Source organism: Scomber scombrus, chromosome 24 (genome assembly GCF_963691925.1).
Source record: "Scomber scombrus chromosome 24, fScoSco1.1, whole genome shotgun sequence".
In the NCBI taxonomy this organism is placed as follows: Eukaryota; Metazoa; Chordata; class Actinopteri; order Scombriformes; family Scombridae; genus Scomber; species Scomber scombrus.
This window is the reverse complement of record NC_084993.1, coordinates 1,698,170-1,708,869: the sequence shown is the minus strand read 5'-3', so window position 1 is coordinate 1,708,869 and position 10,700 is coordinate 1,698,170. Positions and strand designations below refer to the sequence as shown.

Here is a 10,700-nt window from a genome sequence, read left to right as displayed (position 1 = left end):
TCAGGTTGTTTGGTGGTTCAGCACCAAGTAAATGTAAATGTAAAGGTAGAGGACTAAATACTGATAGAATGAACCTTTCTGAATTGTGTTTGAATACCTATCAGGGCTGGATATCGTTTAAAATAACAAAACCAGCACCTTTAACCCTTTGTGTCGGGCGGCTGTGGCTCAGGAGGTAGAGCGGTCGTCCTCCAATTGTAAGATTGGCGGTTCGATTCCCGGCTCCTTCAGTCCACATGTCGATGCTTGTGTCCACATGTGACACTTAACCCCAAATTGCTCCCGTTGCTGTGCCAACGGTGTATGAATGTGTGTAAATGGTTAGCTCCCCTGATGTGCAGGTTGGCACCCTGCATGGTAGCTCCTGCCATCAGTGTATGAATGTGTGTGAATGGGGTGAATGAGTTGTAGTGTAAAGTGCTTTGAGTGGTCGTAAAGACTAGAAAGGCGCTATATAAGTACAGTCCATTTACCATATCTGCTCAAAAACTAAAATCTATTGAACCCATTTAACTTTTTTGGGGCAATCCTTAGCACTTGTATGAGATATGTAATGCGCAGACAGACCATCAGGTTGTGTTATGGTTGCTATAGATACAGGTTGTTCTATGGTTGCTATAGATACAGGTTGTTCTATGGTTGCTATAGATACAGGTTGTTCTATGGTTGCTATAGATACGGGTTGTTCTATGGTTGCGTCTATAGATACAGGTTGTTCTATGGTTGCTATAGATACAGGTTGTTCTATGGTTGCTATAGATACAGGTTGTTCTATGGTTGCTATGGATACAGGTTGTGCTTTAGTGTATAAACGAAGAATAACACAAATCACTGCTGACATCAGAGATCCTGCTGGAGACATTTTTGAAGTTGAGTTTCATTTTTTCATCTTGTACACGAACAGAATGAGTCTCTAACATGATTTTAAAAAAGTTTTGATCAAATGAGGTGTGAATTAGGTCTGTAGAGGTCTGCTAAACATCACATTTAGCCTCAAAGAGATAGCAAAAGCACTTTCTTGGTGTGATCTACAAAGGGTTAAAGTGATACCAGTACCAACAGAGTTCCTAATTCGATTCGATACCCAATCATGTGCTTGAAAGCATTCAATTGCCTAAAATACACCAATGCACTCTGAGAGTGTTTATGTGATTAAATAACTGTACAATTAAGTATTATCACCACAGTGGGACCAATCGAACGTCCCATTAATTGAAGCTTGCAGTGATTGGCTGCAAGCAAAAACACACAAATGGTAATTTCTCTCTTTAGATTTGAGCACAAAAAGGATTGAATGCAGGTATTGTTTGATATTACATCATTCTGGGTTATTTTAGATACCTTTAAAGTGTCTAATATATAAAAAAGTAGGCTATAATACATAAATACAACAACAACAACAGACGTGTGTATATTAATTTAACTATTATACTTTATGAACCAGCGTCTAGTTTGATCAGTTTCCATCATGCTGCTGCTCACACACACACACACACACACACACACACACACACACACACACACACACACACACACACACACACACACACACACACACACACACACACACACACCCAGTTAACTGATAGATTTGTATTTAATTATTAACACTATACAACTCCTCGATTACATAACGTAACTCATTTAACTTTATGCTGCGGGGGTGAAAATGAATAAATGATTCATCTCTCGATAACAAGAAAAAGTGGCGCCGGCCAAAGATCTAAATAATAACGTTCTGCACGTCCAAATACATCTTTAGTTATTTGTGTCTCAAGTGAGATATTTAGCCTTCGTGTCGTCTTCCCTCGTCTGTTTTGACTGTTCCTTCTTTCCTCCCTTCCTTCCTTCCGTCTGTCCTCCCTCCCTCCTTCCTCTCTCCTTCCTTTCCTCCCTCCCTTTCCTTCCTCCATTCCTTCTTTCCTCCCTCCCTCCTTCTCTCTTTCTTTCCTCCCCCCTACCTTCCTCCCTTCCTTCTTTCCTTCCTTCTTTCCTCCTGCCTTCTTTCCTCCGTCCTTCCTTCTTTCCTTTCCTCCCTTCCCTCCCTCCTTTCCTTCCTTCTTCCTCCCTCATTTCCTTCCTTCCTTCCATCCTTCCTTCTTCCTCTCTTCCTTCCTCCCTTCCTTCCTCCCTCCTTTCCTTCCATCCTTCCTTCTTCCTCCCTTCCTTTCCTTCCTTCTTACTCCCTTCCATCCTTCCTTCCTCCTTTCCTTCCCTCCTTGACTCGAGGACAACAGGAGGGTTAAACATATAACTCAATAACACTGTTGTGCAAAACAGAAGACACATTTTTACATTAACGCAAATGTGATCCAGTCTCACAGCTGCATGCAAATACCAGGTGTGCTGCTAGCTGCAGTAAATAAGACTGTTTCCTGTCAGCTGATCACATTATATTTGATGCTTTATTACTATATTGTATTATGACTAAGTTAAAGGTGAAACACAAAGATGTTTAACTATATTTATTATTTGCACTGAAACATGAGATTATCTTCTTTTGTGTTAAGTTTTAATGAATTTAAGCCTTTAAATAAAAAGCTTTATTAATTACACAACTACACATTAAATGCTTTTTATTTACTATGCAGATGCTTTTGTTTACACGGTTGACCCTTGACCTTTTCACTACTAGTAACCTGCAATGCGGCACCTTAGAAATTACTCTTTTTGTCCCGTCTGTTTTGACTGTTCCTTCTTTCCTCCCTTCCTTCCGCCTGTCCTCCCTCCCTCCCTCCCTCCCTCCTTCTTTCCTTCCTCCATCCCCCTTTCTTCCTTCCTTCTATCCTTCCTTCCTTCCTCCCTCCCTCCTTCCTTTCCTTCCTTCCCTACTTTCCTTATTTCTTCCTTCCTCCCTCCCTCCTTCCTTACCTTCCTTCCTTCCCTCCTTTCCTTATTTCTTCCTTCCGTCCTTCCTCCCTCCTTTCCTTCCTTCTTCCTCCCTTCCTTCCTTGACTCGAGGACAACAGGAGGGTAATATAATAATTCAACCCTGTATAACACCAAGTGAATCATATTTGATCCATGTTGAGTTTTAGTGACCTGATGTATAAGATCAGATACATGACGTGCACAGATAAACCAATGCAATGCTGAATTACTGAATATTTTGTAGCTTATTTTATAGTAAATTCCTGTGGAAAATGTGTGTATAATAGTAAATACAGCAGGTTTATAAATTCATTTAATCTGTAAATCTGTCAATTGTTATTGCATTTCATGTTGTGGCTGATATGAGCTCTATGCAGGACCTTTAAGGGCTTAAATATGTTGTATTTTATGTTTTTATGTGTGCATGCATCTAATGACTGTTAAGAAGACAACGGTTTTACAGGTTTTTTTATAAAGTGTTGTATAAATGATTACTTTAAGGAAAAATGGGAAGAAGTAGGCATCATTTTTATACTTTTAGAGGGACATTTTCAATCATTTTGAATGTTTACAATACCCAGAAATGTGTAATAATGTAATGAATGCTCTAATAAAAGCTTCTATCTGAATCCATATCACTAAAAACATGATTCCCACGTAGACAAAACACAGCCGAGTCTATAGCAGTGATCTCCAACTCTCCTCGAACACACCTCATTTTAATAATTAACTCGTTATCAAGCTTCAGCTGCTGGATAATTACATAACAATCAGAATCAGGTGTGTCAGAGTGGAGAGATGCCACATAACACATGCAGGAGCAGCGCTGGATGGAGACCACTGAGCTGATAAAGTACACAAAACAAGGTGAGGTGTTTTTTTTTTTCTTAAATATTTTATTCAAAAAAAGCAAAAAGCTCATCTCCAGGATTTCAAACCATCTGTATCAACGTTCCTGTTAGTGGTGAACAGTCTGCTTCACCTCACTGAGATCAGTGTTATGGCTCAAATCACAGCCCCGTCCTTCCTGTTCCCCCCCCCCCCCCCCGTCCTCCCCCCTCTGAGCCGTTTACTGACACGATAAGGAAAGACGAGAACGTGGAGAAAATCCAATTTTAGTTTTTTGGGACATTAACTGTACACACCTCTGTGAAGTTAGGACCATTTAACAGACGATCGCCTTCATTTTATTTAGAAAAAAAGATTCTCTGGCAGCTTTAATCTGACTTTTAAAGGAGTTTGTGAGGAGTGAAATAACCATAGACTATTTTTTTTGGGAGGGTTATTTCATCTTTTAAAGGAGTTGAGCATCTCACACACTAATTTCTGCTGCTGCTGCTGATCTTAAACCTTCTAGAGGAACTTCATATAGTACAGATGAAGAGTTTCATTCCCAAAATAAAATAAAAAGCGCTGACGCCACAGAATCACAGTCATCAGAAAAATTTACCCTGCAGCCGCCAGCAAGCTAAACATTTCATATATCCCGATGTGTGTGTGTGTGTGTGTCTATATAATATGCATCATTACAGCATGAAACCCCTCAAATATAAATAGAAGACGACACTGGAGATACATATGGCATATCATTCAAACACACACTCTAATACTGAATACAACATATACAAGTAAAGCACAATTATTAGTTTTTAAAAATAAAAAAAAGAGTCAAATATTACCGAATGAGGTCAGATATCAGAAATTTTCTAATTTTTTTTTACAATTTAATGATGCAGTTCTCCGGAAAAAACACATAAAACAAATGGCACACAGAGGCTGTAAAATGCAAAAATTATTCAAATCTGCACAAACACGTGTTGATAAACTCCTTTTTTTTCTTCTTTTCTCACTCTCTTCCTATTTATGTGCTGAGGATGAATTATCCTGAACAAACACCCGTCTGTGTCGAAATGCCCTGAATGTAAAATATACAAGATAATGTGGAATGAACGGCCTCGTGAGTGTGTGTGTGTGTGTGTGTGTGTGTGTGTGTTTCCCCCTAAATTAAACAACCTGTGTGTTTGTATGAAAGCAAACTTCCTATGCAAGAGAAAATGCAAATATGACGCCAGACTTTAAATACAAATACATTTCTGTCATTATCTGCTCAGCTGATCTGCAGCTTTGTTTCAGCTTCTTCCTGCCGAGGCCACGACTAGAAAAACTGCTTCACTCTCACTTTTTACTTTTAGAACTTTAAGTGTTTCCAAGCAGCCTTTTATCTCATTTTGAAACCAAAGTCTCCTTTTTTTTAAATCCAAATTTGAAGCTGCTAAAATATTTTATAGTATAGTTTTTAAGACACACACACACACACACATCCAACAAAGCTCTGCAGATTCCTGATTCCCCCCCCCCAACTAAAGCAGCCCCCCCTCCTCTTAAATCATCTTAAATTTCATCCAAACTTAATTCTCAAACCTCTTTTATTAGCTTCAGAGAAAAGCTCAAACAAAGCTGATAATCAGCATGAGAAGATAATGTCTGACTATTCCTTCTTTTATTTAATGAAACGATGATTCTCTCAACAGCGTTATTTCCTCCTTTAGACACCCTAAAAAAAACACAACACAAGCTGACACACACACACACACACACACACACACACACACAGATGTCTGTTTACGTGTTCACGCTGTCCCGTCTCGTCCGCCGCGTCTTCGTCCTGTTCACCCTTCGCACACATGGAAGCCCCTGATAGTCGTTTTTTTGTTGTTTGTTTTTTTGATCCAGATGGTTTGAAACGGAAAGAAAAAAAAAAAGAAAAAAGAAAAAATACATACATACAAAATAAAATACAAAAAAGAAAAAAAAAAAAAGGGAAAAAAAAGAGTAAGAAATGCAGGAAAGTTTTAATCGTTCCAAAGTCCGCCCGTCTGTTCTTGATAAACCTCGATGACGTCTTCGTCCTCCATCCCCAGCTGACAGGAAGAAAATATAAAGAGGTTAAAATGTGAAAATAAATGTATGAATAACTTGCACACATCCTTTTTTTGTGGACTCAGCATCAAATTTCTGCTTTTAATCCATTTAGAGAGAATATATTAGAGGATTATGGCAAAAATGTCTAAGTGGTGTAACCATAAAAACTTTGTACCAAATAATTCAACTTGCTTAAAAACAGTAAATTGTCAATAAAACACCATATCAACTAGTTTGGCATGATCTTACATTATAACTTTATATTAAATAAAGGTAATGGAATACAATTGTTCTAAATATTACATTTACTCTGGTTACCATGGAGATCAGGAACCTGCTTTCTTTCTTTCCCTCCCCTCCAACTTATTGTTCTTTCTCTCTTCCAACTTCTTGTTCTCTTCTTTCTCTCTCTCTCTCCTCCCTCCTTTTTCTTTCTTTTCCTTCCTTCTTTCCTCCTCCTCCAAATTCTTGTTCTGTCTCTCTTCTTCCTCCGCTGTCTGTCTCTCTCTCTCTCCAACTTTTTGTTCTTTCTCTTCCTCCTTTCTTTCTTTTCCTTTCTTTCCTCCTCCTAATTTGTTCTTTATTTCTCTTCTTTGTCTGTTTCTTTCTTTCTCTCTCCCTCCTCCAACTTCTTGTTCTTTCTCTTCTTCCTCCTTTCTTTCTATCTTTTCCTTCTTTCTTTCCTCCTCCTAACTTCTTGTTCTTCCTTCCTAGGTGGATAAAATATGACATTTTCAGGAGCATTCAGTCTTACTTTTGGTAAATAATGGTGTAAATATCATTTTCAAATTACATAAAACCAACAAAAATACTAAATGTACATTTTAACAAACCTGATGCTGATCCACACTAAACGTATCCTAAATTAGTTAGTCATGATTTTGCTGAAGGTAGGAATTCAAATAAAACAATCTTTACCTCTTTTGGAGTTTGGTTGTCTGCGATTCTCTGTCCTTCAAACAGAAACCTTAGCGTGCTTGCAGGGACGCCCTGAAATAAAGAAAGAAAGAAAGAAAGAAAGAAAGAAACATCTGAAGTCACAGCATCAAATCAAAGTCTTATATTTAATCATGAAATGTTTCCTCGACGCTTCGTTCGGTTCCAGAGAGATTGGACGACTCTCTTCTCTTCTCTCTCACCTGTCTCTGGCTGTAAGACTCCTTCAGCTTCTTTAGATGTGTCGTCATTTTCACCTTAAAGTGGATTTCGCTGCTATCCTGTAGAGAGAGACACACACAGAGAGAGAGGGAGGATTAGAAGCAGCAGGAAGACTGTATTAACGAAAGGAAAGTAAGATTAAAACCAGATCTAATTTAGGGAATTGGACATTTTTTAGTGCAAAGGAAAGATTTGACATGAGAAAGTCAATTTACTAGTTACAGAGAGAGTCTTAGTTTCTGATAAAGTCTGTGCTGTTTCTCTGCAGACGCACTAAAACTGTAAAATTCTCCACATTTGAGACACAACTTAAAACTCGTTAGCCTTAAACTGAGTCTAACTTAACGAGCTCATGTGTTTATACGTCTGTGTTGTCTCTGTGTGCTTTGTTGCTCTTGTTAGATTTAATAATTAAACTTTTGTCTTCAAGAATATAGCTGAATTAGTTCGATTATAATATAAGTATCATTTGAGTTAATTTGAGTAATGGTTCATGCTTTTGTTTTGGAGCAGCAGGCGGCAGAAAGGGTTGATGGTTTTTATCAGAGAAAAAGAGGCAGCAGATGTTGTTGTTCTTTGTCTGTTTGCTTGTAAAAGAAAAGAAACGTCATGTTTGTCTGAACAGAGCACTTTTTTTCTCCCTGTGTAAGATTAATTCATTATTGGTTCCTCAATGGCTGCTTGAGTTTGAGTTTATTTCTTTATTTTCCTTCATAGTTTTTATTTTTCAAGTTAATTTGACTGTGTGCTTTTATTATTATCATCTCCACTGTTTTCTTTTTCCTCTGCAGCCTTCTACCTGCACTGTGAAGCACTTTATTGTATGTAAAGTTAAATAAATAAAGCTGACATAAGCTGAGTGTTACACATTAACATCCACTTGGGATCTAAAATAAGTGGTATTATTATTGATCCAACATTTCTGGAGCTCAACACTTAAAACTAACTATAACATCAGATTATCTCAGCGTGAAGTTTGAACATTTTATTATTATTCTGTCTCTCACTAGTCCTTTAATATTATAGCAGCATTATTAAATCACTGGTGTACCACTTTAAGTTATATAACATATAACTTACAGGAAGCTTTGGATCCTTAGAGGTAAACTTCTATTATTTCTTCCAGCATTTGGTAAATAAGCTCATGATATTTTTACATTCTTATACAGCTGAATAACCATCTAAGTGTAATAACAGTATTTATTCATTCATTCATACCTGACCGATCACTTTTAATTTGATGTACTCTCCATCCTTCTTATCCCCTCCGTCTTGGCTGGATGGTTTTGTCTCCTGGAAAAAAACAGAAAAACAAACTCATTAGACTAAAGATAAATGATCAGTTTACCACCTCCAAACAAAATGTAAGAGACGCCACAGTAAACGACAAGAAGATAAGTTCTTTAAGATTTCCTGAGCAGGTTTTTTTCCCCCCACAGTAACTAAACCACAACTCTGCTGCTGGATTATAGAGACAAGTCTATCATCTAATGCTTCAGACAGACTGTAAGATAAGAAAAGAAAAGATAAGATATTCCTTTATTAGTCCCACGATGGGGAAATCTGCATTATTACAGCAGCAAAGTGGAGAGCAAAAATAGAAAGAGCATCATTTAAAAAGAATAAAGACCAATAAATACTATACTATACTATAAACAATAGTAGTAAAGAAATATAATAAAATTCAGTATATACTGTCTGAAATGTGCTGCTGCTGCTCGTCTTTAGTATCTAAGTATTTATTTATTTATACTTTTGGTTTTTTGTTTCCCTTTTGGTTTGTTAGTAGATGTGATGGAGATGAGAGACACGGAGCGGAGAAATATGAATATTTGCTTTTGTTAGTCTTCTTGTATACGAGTGTTTAGAGTTAGTAAAGTAAAAAATCTGCTTTAATGTAATGTATAAAAAAATATCTTTCACTTTCATTTTTACAGGATGTGAACATTTTTACAGCTCAATATATCAAAATGCAGCACTTTATAGTGAACAGGTGTGTTTTTATTAATAAACAATCATTTAAATGTCTGATTGAGCTCATATAATTATATTTAAGTTGCTTTTTGTGATTTGATATGATGTGAAAGTGACTGTGTTGAATCAGCATATTGATCTTTTGCTCCTGAATCCAACCAAATTATCATATTGTAATATCAACACACTTTTTAAATCGATTTATAATAAAATATTGTGCAGAAACTTGTGATTTAAACCTTTACATCCTACTATATTTGTCTAATTTTACCACTTTTTAAAATGCATATTAATGATTTATATATGTGTACTTGTTAACAAACGTGCTTAACTCAGTTTACACCTTAATGCATGAATAAATTATGTTTATATTGAACTTAAATAAACATTAAACATCATAAACGTCACATTATATCCCCAAACAGGCCTGTAGGGTTAATATTATACTATTAATTATTGTTTCTTACATTGACATAAACGTGGCTGCGTGTTAGTAGCTGTAAACACTTCTTATTTAATAGTAAAAGTGTAAATAAAGAAGTTAAACCAAAGCTGATGATGAGCAGTGAGTAGTGGGCCTGCAGCAGCTAACACTTAGCATAGAAGATAACCTGATATGAACCTTAAAACAAAGCATTACGTCTCTTTTTAAACGTCTCACACACATCACAAAGAGTTGATAGTATTTAAAAGGTGGTATCTTACCGTATCTGACATGTTTTGTCCCTGTGTGTGGGGTTATAAACACAATGAGAAAGGATGTTAGCAGTTAGCTCTGAGACGCAGCTGCTTCAGCCTGATGTTGTGAGAAGGCGACCGGAAACAGGCGTGCATCACTCTGCGCTTTTCAGAATAAAAGTACCTAACCCCTACAAAACAAGCAGGTAGCTTCCGGTCGTGGTATTTTTTTTTATATGTTTCTTTTTTTCTAGGATGGCAAAGTCACGATTCTCTGGCTCAGTTTGGTTAATCTTTACCAACTTTTATTCCTAGGATAGCAAAGTCACAATGTTTAATTACTGTAATGTTACATTTTGATTTGTGTATTTAATTAGTGCTGGGTGATATGGACAAAATCAAATATCACGATATTTTAGACAAAATACCTCGATATAGATATCACAACAATATTGTAGAAATGACTGTTGATGCTTTCACAAAATATTTACACTATGAACATTTTTGATAAATAATCATCAGTAATGTGAATACAATGACAAAGTGGGTAAAAGGTAAATAACAGAACAGCTACAACAATCTGGTTCAGAAAATTATTTATTTTACTGTAATGCAGCCTTTAAAACCAGGAAAAGCTCTGATGACATATTGCGATCTTACGATATCCAAAATCTAAGATGATATCTTGTATCATATCACGATATCAATATAATATCTTGCCCAGCCCTATATTTAATGACCGTTCAATTATTTTAACCCTTTACATACTGTTCATATTCTGACAGACATACAAGACACTCTCTACACCAATTCACATTCATAAATTCCCCCATCAGTCATTAATAAATGTTCCTAAAAATCTTTAATGAAGCTGTAAAATGATGCATTTTGTTTCAAATTTTGTAAATTGTTGGTCACATTAGGAAAAGTCTGGCTAAAAGAAATGTGTGTATGGTGTTTTTACAGTTTTCAAATGTAAAAAATTGATCAAATTTGACCCTGATCAGAATGTAAGGGTCAAGAGTAAGGTTACTTTTTAAATTTTCGTTGGTGTGACTGCACACATTTAACTCCTTTGCCATAGAAACTTGCAGCTA

General features: G+C 36.4%; 1 protein-coding gene across 1 annotated transcript; it reads right to left on the bottom strand.

Moving 5' to 3' along the window:
• Positions 1 to 5,279: 5,279 nt before the first annotated feature.
• sumo1 (small ubiquitin like modifier 1) lies at positions 5,280 to 9,740 on the bottom strand. Its single transcript, XM_062414504.1, has 5 exons — positions 9,631 to 9,740; positions 8,170 to 8,244; positions 6,933 to 7,010; positions 6,712 to 6,783; positions 5,280 to 5,792 (listed from the first exon to the last, which is right to left on the bottom strand). The coding sequence occupies exons 1-5, from the start codon at positions 9,640 to 9,642 to the stop codon at positions 5,724 to 5,726; spliced, it is 306 nt and encodes a 101-aa protein (XP_062270488.1). The 5' UTR covers positions 9,643 to 9,740; the 3' UTR covers positions 5,280 to 5,723.
• Positions 9,741 to 10,700: the final 960 nt, after the last annotated feature.